Here is a 20,411-nt window from a genome sequence, read left to right on the forward strand (position 1 = left end):
TTCAACACAGTTATTAGGGTTGAGTTGGAAACATGTGTACCTCTTATTGTCATAGTTCTGAATTGTGTTTTTCATATGAAAAAATAATTGATCGTCTTTTACAATCTTAGCCATCATTTGATATTTTGCATAATTTTTGAAGTATGAGGCTTTTTTTTTCCTCCACAGCATTAGATCACGAAACTGATAATATGCTTCGAAAGCTGTGCAAAATCCGACCCAGTGTCTGAGGTCGAAAGAAGATGAATCATTCTTCCGGATACTACCCGAACCCTGTTGTCATATGGTCGTTAGCAAGTAAGGCTGTATGATGTTTGGTGAAAAACAGCAGGTAGGCATCCTTCTCTAATTCCACAACCGGGCAAACCTTCCCGAATTTTCCCGAAACCAAAATTTGAGACCTCGAACCCTGCAAATTTCTCCAATCAGATTCGCCGCCGCTCCGAGGGGTGGGAGATCTCCGTGGACTCATCGGAATAAATCGCGATGGGATTCTTGGTGACGACCCTCATCTTCTTTTTGGTGGGCGTCGTCGCCGCCCTCTTCGTCCGCCTCTGCTGCAACGGCGGCCCCTCCACCAATCTGTACGTCTCTCTTTTTCTCTCCTGCTCTCTTCTCTTGTCTTGGATTGATATTTTGGAGGACAAAAAATCCGAGCGAAACCTTCAATTATTATTCGGATTCCGGCGTGTCTTTGTAATTGAAATTCTATTCTTGTGTCTTGATCGCCGCCGGCGATCTGATGATACGTTCTAATTTCTTTAGCCTTGGATAATAATTGGTAGAAATTTATGGTATAATCTTCGAATTTTGGATTTATCAGCATCTTTGATGTTTATTTTTTTTTAGGTTTTTGCATCCATGGACAAAATATTTCACTTTTTCAAACACACAAACACAAGATATATATATATATATATATATATATATATATATATATATATAGAGAGAGAGAGAGAGAGAGAGAGAGAGAGAGAGAGAGAGAGAGGGCTGAAACTTTGGGCATAGAATTTCTAAATCATTAAGTGTTTGCTATCGCTTTTTTTTGTTTTGTTTTTGAACAGTCGAAGAAAAAAATCGAAATAGACCTTTTTTTCCTTTTTTGGGCAAAAACTTTAGAGCTTCAGGTTGCAAAGATTTATTGCTTTCAGAAAAACAGAAAGTAAAAACAAGGAACAATAGAAGTTTTGCGCAAATGCTATCTGCAGTGTTAATCTCCATCTGGTATTCGACTACTTTGTAGGGCAACAAAAACACAAAAACAACAACAATAGCAAACAAGCCCTAAGTAATCAGGGATTGTTTACCATATTGGTATGCTGTGAGTTCGTTCAAATTATTTTATAAATTTGTAATGGTCAATTTAGTGGATGAGGTTTCAGTACAGATTATGCTAATTATGGTTGAACCTGTATATCAGATCCCAATATGTTTCATTGATAAATGAGGTGCACCTGTTAGAGGTCAAGATATAATGAAATAAACTTTTGTAAATTAGCAAACACATGATTCTCTTGGTAGAAATAAGGTGGTGCATAGACTGATAGTAAACATGTCATGGAAAATCAAAGCAATGAAATGTGTAAACAATGAATGTACTGCTGTTGGTTAAAGTTAGGTATAAATGAGCAATAGCAAGAGTTACATGTGCATTAAGTACGAAGTGAAACTGAACCAATGATAACAAATACATACGTCAAGACACATAATATAGTTGAAAAAATGAGATCAGATATTGGTCAATATATATAATGAAAAAACTAAGATCAAGTTGGAAAAACTAAACCTCTAAATGATAGAGTTCCCAACACAAAGAAGCGATAATACATTTTATGATATAAAAGGAAGATGGTGAAATTATAGACAGAAAGAACTAAAAAATAACTACAAAAGATGCACATACAGAAGAGCAGTCAGAATGGATGGAATAATGTAATGTAAAGAAAAACGAACAAAGGGGGAAAGGTCTAAGGAGGGCAGATGCATACCTGTACTCTTTGTAATGCATGTTTGGCACTTTATCCTTCTATATGAATTTTAAGGATAAACAACATGCCTATAACATGAAATATTGACATAAATCTCAAATAGCCCATCAAGAGGCCCGCTCTAATTAGCTTCTAGCAAAGCTCTTGATGAAGTTAATTATATTGATTTCCCATGAAGATGCCGTAAGGCTTAGTGAGGCTGGGGGAGGCATGTGAGAGATATGTGACAGTGCATCTGTAGAGGATTGTGAGTCGGACCATGTAAGTTGGAATACCATATGAGTTAGTTGTACATGAGGAATCTCATGTTGGCTGTGTAGGTATGGATCCATGTTTGTGGGGTAATTAAGAATAGATTTGTCAATGGTTTGATATGAACAAAGGTTTGATATCAGATGAAGTTGAGCCATTATTGTACCTAAACATAAACTTTAATTCCTTAGAGAACTATATGATGAAATGCAATAGAGGCTGCAGTGAAATTAAAGTGTGACATGGCTTCATGGTTTTCTTCTTTTATGATTTCTGATAATTTCTTGGACTTGGACCTCCCTAGATGTAATACATTAAATACTAAACCTTTTGTTGTGGGATGGCTTTTCAGATCAGTCCTTAAAATCTATAAAGAAATTTTACCATATGAAACTATGATGGTTATGCTTAAGCCTAAGTTAGGATCCTTTCTGCTGATGTTTTATGATTAGACATCATGTCAAGCTGTTTTACATAACAAGATGAAACATCTTCATTTTCAGTCTTAAACTAAGAAAACTGGATAGTTCTTTAACTGATATATCTATAAGTTGGTAAAGCTTTCATTTTTGTCATGTCTTTTCACATAAGCCCTAAAAAATATAAAAGAAATACTATCATATAAGACTATGATGGTTGTTATTGCCATCAAAATTGTATCCCATCCTCTGATATTTTAGTATTAGTACTATATCAAGCTGCGTTGTCTAACAAAATAAAATTTCCTTCCTTTCATTCTTAAACTAAGAAAACTGAATTGTTCTTCCATATATGCATAAGCCATCTTTCCTATTTGGGTATTTTTTACCTTAAACATGTTTGAACGAAGTTATTGCTGCACCAGTTTTTGATCGTGCAGCATCAGTTGACCCCTTTGGATAGTTAGTTTCCATTTTGTTTGCATATTCTGGTAACTTTTATGGCTTACTCATAAACAACCAGGGGGAGGATTTCTTCTAATGTGTCATACTAGAGACAAGCCTATATTAATTTGGTGGCTTGGTTAGTAGCTAACTAGCCATAGGTAGCTCGCAAGTGTTTTTGAGGCAATTCGTTTCTGCATGGAAAAAACTAAAAAGAACTTCATGAAGGCTGTTATATGGAAAAGGAAAATTGAAAAGGTTGAAGGTTTTAACAGGGAAGAATTTTGACTAGGAACAATTCATCAGCACAACGGATTTCAAAGGGAGACTCCTCTAGTCCCTCTTAATCATCCAGTGCTTATCTCATGTAGTCTGCTCTGAGCTTATCTAATATCTTCCTTGTTGCCGTGTTAGAAATTAACCATTGAGTGCTTAGTGGCTGCTTAGTTTGTAATAGTGATTTTAATCAGTCTGCAAGCAACTCAAAAGACTAGGCGCAAGTTATACCACCATGGGGGAATTGTTGGATGACGTGGCAGTGGATTCTAATATGCTCCTTCTACTCATCAAAGAAAGTTTGATTGCAATGTGAAAACTTGGATCATTTTATTAAAAAAACAAGCTTGTATCCTTATAGCGAGATTGGGATATTCACCATGGCATTGAGAGAAGGTGATGAGGCTAGATTACCTCTGGTAGAAATTTATCCATGATGCATTATTATAGCCTTTGGTAATGAACTGGGACAACAGATTGTGTTCTCATTTCTGTATCTCAAGAAGACATTTAATCATCAAGCCTGTGGCGTAGTTGTATTTGGTATCCAGCCAAATTGTTATAATTGGAGGCCCTAGACTAGTCTTTGTGGAAAGGTGAAAGACAAGGGAGTGCAATTGGTAATTCCATAAAGATATTGAAGATTATGTATGTGAGGACTAGCGCGGGCGTGTTTACTCCATATTGGTTTTGCACTAAATAAATCTTGAGTACTTATATAGGGTCAAGGAACCCAAATAACACCTTATTGATTAGTCTTTTTGGATGAGATCTTGGGTCGTTACCAATGATATCAAAATGGACCTAGTCCATAGCCCATATGGAATAGGGGATATTGCAGCATGAGCCTATTTAGGCTGACCACAAGCTGGTCATGGCATTTGTGATTGGACTTATAATTAGATTTGAATGGATTTGGATGCCTAGCCGAGCTAGGATGCTAGGGCTTAAACATGAGGAGCTTGTGAGGACCCGTACAGTTGTGTTTAATCCTATATTGGTTATGCACCAGATAGATCACAGGTATTTATATGGGGCCAAGGAACCCAAATAACACTTTCTTGGCTAGCTTTTTCGGATGAGGTCCTATGTTGTTGCAATATAAGAAAATCAATTAGTTAATGACTGAATAGTTTGAGGAGCACTGACATGCTTGAATGCTAGCATTACAAGCACAATGTCATGGTTGCTCAAACAAGCCACTTGCAAGCTGGTGATGCCAAGTTGGTTTGGACATATATTACCATTAATGTGCCAAAACCTTAGATTTTCTTTCATTAATGTGCCAGCAATATGGCTGTCTACCATACAACGGTGTTGATTTGAGATGAGTTGTGTTTCCATTATGAGAGCAAGTATCTTTGAGAAAAATAATCTCATGACCATAGAGTATTAGAGGATCCAGAGGCCTCTTATCTCAAACTCATGTTGGGAACCACTTAAGAATCATGTTGTTTAAAGCATTTTTTCTTAATAGTTGTTTAATGGATGTGGAGCAGAACTATTCTAATGTTAGGATGATAAAGTTATTTTGACGATTTACAGGAAATTCACTTAATGAAAGGACTGTGGGGCATTAAGAAACTTGCTGAACACATCATTGCCACTTTAAGAAAGCCAATTGCATGCTAAAGTGACAAGCAGATGGTAACAAAGCTTATGATGTGCGATGAAATCTCGAATGAAGCTTCACTATTGTAGGTGGCATCACTGATTAGTGATAGTTATTATTTCTTTTTAAAAAAGGACTTGTATCTTTGGAGATAGAATACAAGCTTGATACTCGAAAGTTAGTAAAAGATGCCAAGTCTCTTCTGAAAATGTAAAGAATTGCTTCAAATGTGCATCATTGGAAGCATTATCATTGACATTGGGTCGGACTGTAGCTATCTTAATGAATGAATATTTTATGAGAATAACAAAAGCACTTGCTATTTTGTTGGAGAAGAATGATGTCAAACGAACAATGAAGGATGACTCATGAAAGTAAACAAAGCACACAAAATTACTTGAGCATATACATGGTTTCATAAGACAAAGGACACTTGGCGGTGTAGCATCTTAGACCCCATAATAAAGGCACCCTTCAGATCGATTGGATTAATGAATTTAGCACAAATTTGATGACTAAAATTTGGGTAAGTTGAAGTCCTCTTCACCACCAAGTTGGATGGACATGAACATGAGAATCAGCTTCAAATACGTATCCAAGTATCATACATGGCAAGAGTGAACATACAAGATACATCAATACATAAGAGAACCAATAATTTCAATTAAGTCGTATAATTAGTCATTCCATGTTCTAGAAATGAAAATATGAAAAAATAATATTTGTGAAGTCATTTTAGCTAGCATATAACTGAAAGGGATGGTAGGGCTAACTTATTTGGAATTGATTACTCAAGTAGTCATAGCAGTGATGCTCTTTATTTCATATGTGAAAAGTGGTTGAAAGTGTGTGAAAATGGTATAATGCTAGTGATTTTATTGATGATTTGTAGAATTTGAAATTGGTCTTCAATGTAAAACATGAATTTTGAGATTAATAATTTGCAATTTACAATTTCTATAATAATAAATATTTCTTATTAGACTTTCAAATAGGTCAAGAACTAAAGCTTTATGAAATTTTGCCATGTTTTTAATGCCCCCATCCAGAACTACTAGATCCTACTTCTAATTATTACAAGATTAATATGAGAGAGACTAAGTGTTCGAAGAATTTGACTTTCAACCAATCTTAAATATCAGAATCCAATATTCTAGTAGGTATTTAAAGTTTTTGACATATATCCATCTTGTAGATTTGTGTCAAGAGAAATTTTTGAAGATGAATGAGAGTATCCAAGTAACGTTGCATCATCAAATGGGTGAAGTTCTTGTCATAGTACTCTTGAATGAATCCTTGAGTGGGTAGACGAGATTTTCTTCATTTCATTAAATCATTAAAGTGTGTCAAAACTTTGTATATTATCTTGTAGTTGATAGAAAATTAACACTTAGATAAAGAACAAGGCCCTGAATATGTCTACTAAGGAGGCCAAGTGTTAATTGAAGGGCACTTTGCCACTTTGCATATAGAACTGCAAGTTATTAGACATGGTTAGCATGACTAACTTGAGAGAAAAATTCATAGGTAGGAGTCAATTATGGTTTACCGAATCGGATGGTTCAGGGCATGTTGAACTATACTAGCAGCTAACCGATGCGGTTCAGACGTGTGATTTGGAATGCCGGTGAAAACGAAGCGAGGGAGAAGGAAAGAGAGAAAGAGAGAGAGGGGGGAGGGAAAGAGAGGGAAAAGGCCGATGATGGCCCACCAAGGCTGTCGAAGGGCCGTTGAGACTCCTAATCTCCGTGGTTCTCGATGAGAGATTGAGAAGAGAAAGAGATAGAAATGGGGCAAGAGAGGGGCGAGGAAGGAGGGGAAAGTGGTGGGGAGGCCATTGGAGGGTCGTCGGGCAGCCCAAAACCCGCCACAGGTTCGAAACAGGGGTTTATCTCCTATTTCATTGGATTTTTTAAAAAATCCGACACATAGTGAAGCTGGTAATGAAAATTCGATACATAGTGAAGCTGGCAATGAGCTTGCCAGCTTCACTTAAGTGAAGCCGGAAGTGAAGCCGGCAAATCTATTGTCGGTTTCACTATTTCGTTGGATTTTTTAAGTGAAGCCGGCAAACCCATTGTCGGCTTCATTGTGTATCTGATTTATTTTTTAAAAATCTGATGAAATAGGGGTGAAGTCTCTGTTTCGAACCTGCAATGGCTGCAGGGGGTTTTGAGCCGCCCGATGGTCACAGCAACCTCCCTACTGCCTTCCCCTCCCTTACCTCCTCTCTCTCTCTTCTCAATTTCTGTTGCCGAGGACTGTGGAGTCTGGGAGGCTTCTGTGGCCCTTCGGTGGCCACTGTAGGTATCTCCGCTGGCCACCCATTCCTTCCCTCCCCCCTCTCTTTTTCTCTTTTCCTTCCTGGTTCATCCCTCATTTCTATATCGGTTCAGGTCTAATACGGTCCGATACGGGAGCGTACCGACTCGTACTGCTGGCTGGCTAGCACGGTGTCCGATTCCGAGTTGGCGATCCTTGGGAGTCACCTTACGCCACTTGCAATGATAAACGGTACCATCTTATGGCAGCTTAACATGTGAAGTACATGTTTGATTAACAAGGATAGTCATGGATGACTTGAAAGAAAGAATTTGAGCTAGGGATGGTAGAACTAAACCTTAACAATTATGAAAAAAATTGGTCATGCACATAAAATAACAACTTGATGAGCTAGCAAGTCCATGCCATTGATGTTTTACTTATTTAATCACAAAAAAAAAAAAAAAAAAAAAAATCAACCTTTCAATGATGTAGCAATATAGGCAAGGATTCCTATCCTGACATGTCCAGTAAGATGTTGGTAAAAGACTATTCTGATGAGAGAATGGTACTTGGAATGCATCCAGGGCACTAGTTCTCTCTTGAATCAAGATGTCAAGGTTTTCTTGGTTGGTACTAGTTGGATTTGGTCGGCTCACTAGTTGAGACAGCAGGGTCGTGCACATAAAAAAGGAGGGCTTCTTGTGGCTTTCTTTTGTATTGTTCATTTAGTCATGAGCGGGAGCTTAGAGAGGATCAGATATAAAGATGGAGAAATTAAGAGGGAGGAAAAATTCATTAAAAACTTGCAGGAAGGGGCACTCAGGTACTGCATGTATTTAAGAGGCTAACAAGATCTTAAGAATCATGAAAAACTAGAAAAGCAATAAGAAACAAAAAACAAAATTCAAAAGGGGTTAAAGGCATCCTGATAAAGTATTTGGATGTTGACCCATTCAAGCATTGATGTTGATGCATCAAGACAATATCGTTATTAATATAGGATGAGCTTTCCGATGAGGAACAAGGCCATAAAACTAACTTTATTTTTGAAAATAGTTAATAGGATAGCTAAGGCACTGTATCTCTTTTCTTGGATAAAATCCAGAGTCACATCTTACAAAAAGCCTTAACTAATTTGGCCCATTAAGGGTCTATTTGGATGATTGGGCTGAAAATCCCATTAAATCAGCAGGTCATTTTTTGCTTCCTATGGGATTCAAGCTGGCCTGCACCCGAGCCACTCTTGGGTACCAGCATGTATTCATATTATCTGGCTGGTTGTACTAGTCCAATCTACAAATCCAATGTGATTTTCAGCCTAATCATCCACATAGGCCCTAAGAAGATTGGAACTATGTTAAACAAATCGATGTCTCATAATTGCAGCAATAGAATTGTCATGAAGAGGAGAACATAATAAATGAAAATGAAAGACTATGCTTTTATAATGTTTACCCAATGACTTGATGGCTTAAGTATTTTGAACTATGGAGTCAAAATAAAAATATTGTAACCATTGGTAACCAAGTTAAATGATCAAAATATAGATTGACATTATATAATCTCATGTAAGGCTTTTTGATGCCTGAAATATTTTCCAAAATAGACTTGTTAAGCTAAACACTTCCATAAGATTTATCATATCAGCATACCTCAAAGATTTAATAGTAAATTTATATTTGGATCATCAAATGTTTAGATTGCTGTCAAGTGTGATTATGGTTAAATGACCATATTTGGAGGATTGTGCCAGTTATTCTGAAATTTTACTATCGTGTCAAGCAGCTTTGGTGTGTATTTTGTGATTTATTTTGGAAACCACAACTCTTAAGCATCTTTGGCAGACATATCTACAGTTTTGATAGTTTCAGAAGAAGTTTCCCAAGTTCATTGTCATATGACTGATTCAATTTGGTGATGCAGGTTCCATTTTACACTGGTTGTCACAGCAGTAGTTTGTTGTTGGATGATGTAAGTTCTTGCATTTTTTTTGCATTTGCTTAAGTTCAGTATTCAATACATTCTTCCGCATCATTCTAACTATAGCCTAGCACGTGCGATGCATGTGCAGCTGCTAGAGTCTCCCATTTTTTGTTCTTTCTTTTATTCCCGATATATGGCATCGTAGGCTTTGGCAGCCTATTTTTGAGGTACTCAGTGAAAAAAAACCAAAAAAGTAAAAGGTGAATTACAATGTAGATGTTTCATCATAGCTTCTCTTATTTTACAACATGCTCATTCCCCTGCCCCCGGGGAAAAGAAATGCGAGGCCCTCCAGGCCATGCTTCCTAATGAAAGCCAGTGGTCTCTGCTTTGCAATGTTTGTTGCCTTAAAGAAATTTGCTGAATTGAAGTTGGATTTACTTCTGCTAGTATCCTGCTTCCTGCTTAGCAAATTGCATGGAATTTCTTGGTTACAGGTGCAGGGGTTCTTAAAGTTTTTTACTTTCATGACTAACAATGTTCCTGATATTATATTAATATCCATCGATCCTCTAAAGTTTTTGATAAGATTAAATAGTATAAGCACTTGGCTGCCACCTTCCCTAAATAAATCCCTAAACTCCCTGACTTGTTCCTGTATTTGAAATGTTCTCCATGTTAATATTCAAATTTTGGTTTTATATAAGATTAGGTTTTTAGTTGCTTGCAGATTCTGGGCCACAATTTTTGCACAAGCATATTTATAGGAGATAATTTCATGAATGTTTTACTAGCACATTTTTCTTTGACTTCACAAATGATCACTAAATGGTAATAAAGAATGTACCATTGAGGATTTCACGTTTGCCTGCATTTCTACAAATATCTTGATCCAAACTTTTGAACAACCTGGTGAATATAAAACCCTAGTTTTAGAAATCAATTGAACAACTCTCATTCATAAATTTCAACATCCATGCCCTTTCATCTGAGTTGAAGGAGCAATATCTTTAGGAGCGGTTTAGATGCTTGGACGTGCTATACAAATATGGCACGGTCAATGTATCAGCTTCATGCTGGGAATTGACTGTAAGGTTCCTTAACGTTCATTCTTATATATGGGATGTTGCTACCCTCTTTTGAGGTTTCTTCCAGTAACCTTGGATTTTAGGAACTGTGGTTTCCCTGACATTGCAAACTTTCTAAAATCTCCCTTATGGCATCTTTTTCCTCTAAGACCACCAGCTACACAATGGCTAATTTATGTTGCAATAATAATGCTATTATTGTGTAGCATGATGCAGCATTTATGTATATACATACATAGATATACATATATGTATATATACATATGTATACAGATAAATAGATGCAAGCATGGATGATAAAGAAAAGAGTAATTCTACCCTGTCAATTATGTCAAGGATTAGATGGGAAAAGACGAGAAAGCCATTTATTTTTGAGAACAAGGATGGGAAGAATTCTGGCTGAAAGTGGGTTGTGGGGCGGCAATTAAGAATGGATAATCTATAACCTAGATGTGCTACCTAATGATGAACAGTAAATGCAGCCTTTAAAAGAGCTTCAGGATCAAGTAGAGATGTTTTGCAATTTTCTAGAACATTGGAATGACATTAGACTTCAGCTTTTAGAAATTCGAGAGGAAATAAAAAAATAGAAGGAAAAGGAAGAAAAATTGTTTATTCCCCTATTTTTACCCCTGAGAGTACATTCATATGTGTTGAGCTTGGATCTATGAGTTTTGAGCTCAAATATTATAAAGAAGTAGATCTAAGTGAAGTTATATTAGCAAATTCTCTATATCATAATTTCTATATATTATGTTGATATCGATATATTGTTATACTTTCAAGTATACATAGTTATCTATTAGAAATTAGATTTCTATTAAATAATTAAACACCAAATTACACTTTAGCATGATGTATAACAAAATTATATTGTATTTCTAATGATTTTTGTTATTTAATTTTAAATTTCAGATTTTTGATCCAAATATACTAAAACAATACATCCAGTGATTCCAAAATATTCAATACATTAAATGTGCATGTTTTTTATGGCTTTCATGGATTGCTTTACTTTTTTCCAAAATTTGTTTATTTTTTCTAGTTTTTGAGTGAAAAACTGCCGAATCTGAAATTTTTCTTGAGAAAAGGAACAGTTCACCAAACAAGTTTAACGTGACAATGGGGAATATTTCCTTAACAATTATCTTATTAAGTCGTTTGCTCTGATTTAAACATTTGTTTCAATATATTTTTCATATTAGGTGGGCAATCGTATATCTTGCACAGCTGAAGCCACTGATTGTTCCTGTCCTTAGTGAAGGAGAGTGAACTTCTTGTCAAAAAATAATTGCTATTTGCTGTCATTCAGCGTCATGTCTCATTTCAGACTGCAGCGCTGCCTGAGAAAATCTTTGGTGTACGATTTTAGATATTCCTCCCTTTGAGCCAAGGGAAGTGTATTGCTAGTAATAATTTGTATTGGAGGTATCTTCACATACCTGTATTCATGTAGTGCGTCGCTGATCAAATGAATGTTGACTTCAAATGTTCCTACCGAGTTCTTAAAAGGTGGCCATTTGTTGTTGTTGTTGTTGTTTTATAATTTTTGCAAATGTGAATTTTGTCCAAGGGTGAATTGAATGTGCTCAAAAGGTCTATATATATTGGGAGTTTTCCTATGTACGGGTTGTATGTCAGGCTTCAGTTTAATCCATCAAATCAGGTTAGTCAGCATGGAAAACCAGAGAAACAGATAATTGTGTTCATGTGTTTTTGCTGGGCATGCCAGTCCTCTCCTGTAGTACATCCAATCCTTATCTCAATCCTATTTAATTGCACTATTCAAATAGTAATAATCTCAGGAGTAGTTGACTGCTTGGCTTCCAACTTGTCCTTTGTGAGCTGTCCGCTTGAGAATTTTGTTCTACTTGCTTTCATCCTAGTAGAGACCGGGGAGATTAGGTGTTGGAGTTGGGGCTCAGAGTGGAGTGGAACCCTACGTGTGACAGAGAAGGAAGAAGACGGCGAGCAGAACTCTTGGGGCTTGAGTTGGTGCTCCTGGAGTTAATATTTTAATAATTTTTTATCTATTTATGATTAATTTTAAAAAAATTATCAAAATAATGTCATGTGAAAGAGTGAGTCAGCAAAGAAAAATTGCTTTTTGGAAGGGCGACTATACGAGTTACCCTTCCATAGTATAACTCTATTAGTCGCCTTAGTGGAGGGTGGCTCAGTCTTTGGTGTAGACGGATCCTCCTCCCTCTTTTCTAACGGCCCTCCCTCCTTTCGGTGTGAAAATCCCGACCCCTCTCTCTCAATTTCAATAGTTGTACCCCTCCTTTTTGGCATACAACCGGCCCTCCTCTCGGTCCGTCTCCATCCTTCTCTCCGACATACCGTCAGCCCCTCTTCTCTCGGCGATCTGCGACAGGAGAAACCCCCCTTCCCCTCTCTCTCCCGTTCGATCTTCGGCTCTTCCTCTTCTCTCGGCCCGTCCCCCTCCTCTCCAGCGTATGCCACCGGCATTCCTCGTTGCACCGTCCCACCCCCATCCAGAGAGGCACTCAAGGTTTTTTTTTTTTTATTTTTATGATTTATTTTTTATTTGAATTATAAATTTATTTTTATAATATTTATTTATACTTTTATAACGAAAGGTAATTTATACAGGAGGAAGGTAATTTAACATAAATATAATATTTATTTATATATAAATTATCAAAATAATTTTTTATTTGAACTTGTTTGGTTGGCTGGGACCAAAATCTCATGGGATTCGTGGCCCTACCACTATAAGTATTGGATTATAAGCCAGTTAAGTCTATATTTTTTAAAAATTTTGCATTACATGAAATCATAGATTCGTCTTTTGATTAATGTATATATTTTAAAACACCTGTACAGTTATATTTTTTTATATAGATGGGAGAATTATGTATATTGGTCAATTGATTGTTCAATTTGGACAGTTTGAGAATGACAATTAATTTTATAAGTAATTATGATAATCAATCGATGCATAATAGAGGCCGAAAGAAATTTTGGACAACATTTTTTTTTAGTTCTCCTCACATTTTCAATCGTGTGGGGAGAACTAAGGAAAAATACTGCCAAAATCTTTTTCGGCCCTTATTGCGCATCGATTGATTACCATAATTACCTATAGAATTAATGCAATTCTTGAATAGAATAGGAACTAACTTTACCTATCAGACAGCGATGATAGGATGTATTTATTATATAAGTCATTTTAAATATTAAGTACTTCCTTCTAGTGAACATCTATTTATATGTTCATGCAGTTACTTCTCACAATAATTTTCAACAAAATGGATCCAAATCTTATCACTGTTATCTTCCATTGGGATGTGAGGATCAATTAGAATGCTAACGGTGCATATTATGATGGTGGAAGGATCCGGATGATCATGAAAGATCGTAACGCAACATATCTAGAACTTGTGCGAGTCTGCTATGCTGTCACTGAATGGAACTCAATCATTGTGGAGTTTTCCTATTATATAGATTTTCGATGCATATCATTGGACAGTATTTGGCTGTACTTATTGAAGATGATCAGAACACGAATACCATCTTGGGCATCCCATCAGAGGAGATTTTTTGAGCGGTTGAAATTTTTATTGAGCCAGCAACAATAAGAGTTTCAGACAGTGGCGAACAGCATATTAGTGTCTCAGGCTGTATCACCCCACTTGTGCAGTCGGAGATGTATGGGTTTTCACCTGATACAACTCCAATGGTCGATGAAGCTGGATATGAGTACGGAGGTACTCCTGTATGTACCATTGGTAGACCAGCAACATCCGTGATTAGTAGTCCTCAGTACATGATAGGTACAAAGTCGACATATCAATATTCATATAATACCGTATTTGATGATACGGGTACTGATCCTAGTTATGTTGCAGCTATCGTAGAGCACGTGGAGCATGAATTTTACAATCCTGTATCACTTAATCAGCCATATACAATATGTGCCGGACTAGGAGGATTGGAAACTGTAATGACTAAGATAACTTTATTTAAAAATAAAGCCGCTGTTAGTTATGATCCTAATCCTACTGACGATGAAGATGAGGATGATGATGCAAAGTCTGATGGCAGTGATAGTGGAGAATCTAGTGCAGAAGAGGATGTTCCACCATATGAGGCACCCCTTGTTCTTGAATTCAGGTTAGTTGATACATCCGACGACGATGAGGCCGCATCTTATAGAGCATTGCCAAAACATCCATTCTTTGGGGGAAATGAAGAGTCAAGAAAGAAAATGGTATTTTGGTTGAAAGAACAAGTCCAACGTATTGTGAAATAATATACCATTTGCACCCATCATCTTTACAAAATCATCGAGTCAGATAGAGTTAAATGGAGCACCGTGTGTAAACAGTCTGATATTTGTAGTTGGCATCTCCGTGCATTCCTTCGGACCAAGATGTAGCGATGGGAGATTACGATATATAAAGGGCCACACACATGCTTGAATACAGATGTAATGCGAGATCATCTATAGCTTGATGCACGCATAATTATTGATGTCATTAGAGGATCAATTAGAGCAAAAATATCTATATCCATATCAGCCTGCCAGGTTTATGTACGTGATGCATAACAGTGCAAGGCATCTTATAGAAAGACGTAGATAGCGAAACAACTTGTTATGGACGAGCTGTTTGGAGATTGGACAGAGTCCTATAATGCATTGGGTCCTTGGCTAACTACAGTTCATCGTGCCAATAAGGGGACCATGGTAGATTTTGCAAAATTTTCTACAACAGAGACAAACACAGAGGTGTTCCATCGAGTTTTTTGGGCATTTGGTCCATGCATTCAGGGCTTTCAGTTCTGTCGTCCACTGATTAGTATTGATGCAACGCATCTATACAGTCGATATAAGGGTACTCTCATGATAGCTATGGAAAGAGATGGAAATGAGAGTATCTATCCTCTAGTATTTATCATTTATGAAGGTGAGAATCGTAGTAATTGGTTATGATTTTTATGGCATTTGCGCTATTATATGGCACGTGATCATATGGAGATTGGTATAATTTCAGATTGATATAAAAGAATATTAGCTGCTGTTTCAGATGAATTTGTTGGATGGATGGCACCATATGGGTATCATAGATTATGTCTTAGACATATTAAGGCTAACATAAATGATCTATTTCAGGATGTTGCATTTTTAGCTTATTTTCATCAAACTGCAAAGCAAAATCAGCCCTGAAAGTTTGATCGAAGCATGCAACACATTGAGAGAACATGGCCCAATTGCTTTCAATATCTGAAAACATATCCACTTGATGATCTGAGTAAATGGACGCTGGTGCATGACACAGATGGATGTAGGTATGAAATAATGAATATCAATCTATCTGAAAGCTTCAATAAAGTATTGATGGGGGCTCGCTTATTGCCCATAACTGCTCTTATTTGTCTTTTCTTCGAACGCTTGTCGAAGTGGTTCAGCATCAGATGTGCAATTGTAACACGAAGATAGGAGGCCGACAGGATATTCACAGATAAAATTAGATGAAAGTTAAATGGATGGTAGCTGAAGTCTAGGGAGCATTATGTGATTAAGTACAATAACCAACCGGATTTGTATGAGATTCGATTGAAACGAAGGCATTATAGCTCCAATGAACCTGATTATACATAGACAATCGACTTAGGGGCATGCACATACGTATGTAGGAAGTGACAGTTACTACATTATCCATGTTCTCATTTGTTTACTGTTTGTACCAGCGAGAACTTAGACTGGAAGCAATTCATTGATGACTGTTATACTATTGCATATTATGAGCAGTCATATGCATTTACCTTCCATCCTCCAAAGAGTCTGCATTATTGGCCTGAGTGAACTGCATTGAGACTCATATCGTACCCATTTATAAGAAGACAAGGAAAGGGACATCCACAATCAAGGAGGATTTGAAATGATATGGATGCAATGGAGCGTCAAAATATTGTACGGTGTAGATTGTGCAAGAAGATAGGGCATAATCGGTGTAGATGTCTGCAACGGCACTGATTTATCTTTATTTTTCATGTGGACTATCTTTATGTAATGCTTGTATTTTTTTTAAACTATTTTGATTATGTAATCATATCATATAAACATTTGAAAAAATATATGAAATGATCATATTGTTAATATTGGTTATTTAATGTTCTTACTATCTTCGTCGTACACTTGTCTTTACATTGCACCTCAGATATGGCTAGTTCAGACTCCGACGTGCATCCGGGGCCGATTGACCCTATCATGCTCTATCTTTAGACTCGACACCGTAGTGACAGTATATTTTCTGGGGAGAACATGGGACCCCTGCGCTGCAAACACAGAGGCTCCACCACGATGCATGCCTGGCAGCCACATCAAAGGATTATAGAGTATCTTCATGTGGCTGATTTTTATGGAGTTTTTAAAGTTTATGGCATACAGTTTGATTGGGCCTTCATTATAGCTATGGTAAAGTGATGGCGTCAGGAGACTCACACTTTCCACCTCTGTGTCGGAGAGGTGATGATCACATTGCAGGACATTGCTGTTCTCCTTAGATTACGAGTGCATGGGCCTGCTATCACCAATACTACGTAGATCATTTGGTCAGATCTCTGTGAGTAGTTGCTTGGGATTAGACTACCAGAGACAATATTCTCGGGGTCTTCATTGAGATTTCACTAGCTTTGCGATACATTCCACCACTTACTGGATGATGCAGATGATGAGACCGTATGGAGGCATGCACGGACATGTATTCTTTGTCTTATCGGTGGTCACCTATTCACTGATAAGTCCAGTTTTCATATGCAGTTATTGTACTTACCCCTGCTATGTGATCTCGATGCATGTGGGTAGTAGAGTTGGGGCAGCGCTGCGTTAGCCTTCTTATAACGCAAGCTCTGTAGGGCCACCAGACCAGATGCACGTAAGATAGCAGGGCCATTGGTGTTGCTTCAGTTTGGGTCTGGGAGCATTTACATGTCAGACAGTTAGATCGGATGCTTCCCAGGGTAAGAGCCTACCAACCGACAGCGGGAGGTGATGTAGTAAGACATATTCCATTAGATGTGGATGATGCTAGTTTTGAGGGTCCATTTGGTGGCGTACAGCATGATTAGGCTGATCCACTAGGATGCGGGTATGTAACTAGTAGCACTGATTTTATATGATAAATGATTGCATATTTTCACATAATAACATAGTGACTTTTTTTGAACAGGTGGAGGACTTGATTGATTGGTGTTAGCAATCCAGTACCACACACAGTCATATATTATAGGGATCAGCTAGATCGGTAGCATGATGATCAGATGCTGTGAGTGCCTTACACACCAAAGATATTGATCGCATTATCTGAGGTATGCCGATCAGATCAGCATATATGGAGGATACACGCACTCTTATTTGCTTCGACATCGTGGAGATCTATTGTCCGGAGTGCGTGATGCGATAGTTTGGCATGCATCAGGATGTCCTCCCACCATGTGACACTCATGATGCTCTCCACCATTTGGATTGATGAGGGCGGCATCACCATGATTGGGTTCAAGAGCATCGGGAGTATATTGACGCATGAGAATAACGGGAGGATTTGATTGTGGCTGGTCCACCCATGCTTCCCATGATGAATTATTGTGATCCATATCTGCAGTGGCATAGGAGCATCATTAGGCGATTCATCTCACCATTGATGAGTGAGCGGCCCGAGATGAGGTTCGTGCTTCGAGCAGCATGATGGATATTATCATAAGTATATTTTGCTTTTGTCTCATTTTGTTACGTTGTTATTGGTATACTTATGAATAATATTCATTTATTTTTTCATAATGACAGTTTCAAAGGATCACGTCGCTATACTATATGGCAAGAAGCGATTTCCATTCGGTCCCTATTGGGTGCAAGGATTGACCACTTGCCGATATTATAAACGGCCTTGTTGATACTATGCAAGTTATCTCAGAGGATAGACGACTTTAGACTATACCATCGGTGGATGATCTGAATACATCTTTATATGCCCAGTATACCTTATACCTTAACTTCTCAGACTTCGACCTCCCCGTAGATGATGCGTCTCTATCACAGAGTTTGAGCGAGCCTCTACCACCCTCCTTGCCGATCGATACCACGCCTGAGCCATCACGCTAGCGGTCAAAGATGACATGCGTTTACGAGAGACGAATGCGTAAGAGACCCCAATATCTTGATATATATATCTCTCGATAGTTGTGATATTTGTATATTTTTTTGTTAAAATAATTTTATAATCAACTATTAGGTTATATTATTCTGAAATTAATGTTATAAATTTTTTTCATCTGAAAGCACATATTATAATTGATGCTAGTTGCACATAATTATTGATCTTGATACACGTTATATGGTTGGAGTTTGAGATTGTCTAATATTTTTAATATTATAATAATATAATAATATATAATAATATAATATAATATATTATATTATTATATATAATTATATTATATAATATATATTATATTATATTAATATAATATAATACTATAATATCATATTTATTATATTATAATAATGAATAACAGTAAAATAATATCATATATTATATTACAAATTGATATAATACTATAATAATATCATAATAGAGTATAATATATTAGAATATATTATCTATTAATATTTATAATATATTATAATATATAATAACATAATATTATATTATAATAATAATATAATATAATATAATATAATATATTATTATTTTATAATATAATATTATAAATAATAATATAATAATAAAATATATGATATTATATTATAATGATATAATATATAATAATAAAATATAATAATTATATAATATATTATAATCATATAATATATTCTTATATATTATATGTATATTAATATAATGTAAAAAAAATACATAAAATCACCCTATGGTAGGGTGACTCTATGAGTCGTCCAATCATGGGGTGACTCAAAAAGCTGCCCGATCAAAGAGTGATTTTTTTTTGCTGACTCATGCTTTCACATGATGTGGAAGGTGATCCAATTGGCACCTAAAGTCATCCTATCATAGGATGATTTTTTTTTGACAGTATTTTGATAAATATTTTTTAAAAAATATTATTTTGATAATTTATTTTAAAATTAATTATTAATAAATAAAAATCTTATTTTAATTTTAATAGTAGAGATATTAAGATCCGGATGCTCTATCATCCAAATCGCAGCAGTCTGCTTGGCATTGGGTTGAAGAGACATGCGGCATCTTTTCTACATGGTCATATGACTTTCAGCCACAGTCAAAACAGCTGTTTTTTTTTTTTTTGGTGGGGTTGGTAATAAACAAATTAGATGTTATCCTTTAATGTTTAGTACTTGATAAGTTTTGTAACTCGACAACTCTAATCTACACCCCCCCTTTTAGACGGAAGTTATAAATTCGATAGTATTCTTAATTATGCATTTGGTTGTGCATGAGGGTTAATTATTTAAAAAAAATCTTCATCTGCAAAAGTTCTCATCAGATCAAAACTGTTAAAACTTGAATCGTATTCATTCGTTAAACAAGTTTAAAATGTGCAACTACTACTTCAATCCAAAAGATTTTCGTCTATCTTATTAGAATAATGACACTGGCTAATTTAATTTCGTCATGCTCACTTGATGTGATCTCTACCTTCATATGTTGCAACTGTAATTCTAATCTCCCATATTTTATCTATTGGAGAAAAGATTAAAATTTTCAGATTGAATCCTGAATCATGAGTTAATGGTACGAACATACCTTTATGAGGACGGAACACTATAAGCAGCGAAATTCAAAGAGAGTTAATTATTTTATCAAACAATAAAGAAAAATTGCAATATTATTAATCAATCATGTGATAAAAAATATAATAAAAATAGTGCGATGAACTTCTCACTTTGCTTCATTATTCGGCACAGCAAGCATGTAGCTATAAAGGTTGCATTATAGTTAAGTTCTATATAATTAGAAAAGAATTAAGCCAAAGGACAATAATAACTAAATGAATGAATTAGTTTAGGTTCTCTCGATAGATCTGCTTTAACAATATAGATAAATAAATTCAAAGATAGGTTGAACAAGAATATAAATGAAAGAGATTTTTTTTTTTTTTTTCCTTAAGTGATGGACTGTATCTAATATAATGATTGCCA

At 36.1% G+C, this 20,411-nt stretch overlaps 1 protein-coding gene across 1 annotated transcript; it reads left to right on the forward strand.

Annotated features, from left to right (window-relative positions):
- The first annotated feature begins 358 nt into the window (after window positions 1-358).
- On the forward strand, window positions 359-11,762 carry LOC109506704 (V-type proton ATPase subunit e1). Its single transcript, XM_019855290.2, has 3 exons — window positions 359-584; window positions 9,180-9,227; window positions 11,473-11,762. Exons 1-3 carry the CDS (start codon window positions 487-489, stop codon window positions 11,537-11,539), a joined length of 213 nt encoding a protein of 70 aa, XP_019710849.1. The 5' UTR covers window positions 359-486; the 3' UTR covers window positions 11,540-11,762.
- The last annotated feature ends 8,649 nt before the right edge of the window (window positions 11,763-20,411 follow it).

This window comes from Elaeis guineensis, chromosome 16 (genome assembly GCF_000442705.2).
Source record: "Elaeis guineensis isolate ETL-2024a chromosome 16, EG11, whole genome shotgun sequence".
NCBI lineage: Eukaryota > Viridiplantae > Streptophyta > Magnoliopsida > Arecales > Arecaceae > Elaeis > Elaeis guineensis.

Coding starts and splice junctions, on each gene's coding strand:
- LOC109506704 (XM_019855290.2), top strand. CDS start 487: ATGGGATTCTTGGTGACGACCCTCATCTTCTTTTTGGTGGGCGTCGTC. Junction 585..9,179: donor GGCGGCCCCTCCACCAATCT/GTACGTCTCTCT, acceptor TTGGTGATGCAG/GTTCCATTTTACACTGGTTG. Junction 9,228..11,472: donor GTAGTTTGTTGTTGGATGAT/GTAAGTTCTTGC, acceptor TTTTCATATTAG/GTGGGCAATCGTATATCTTG.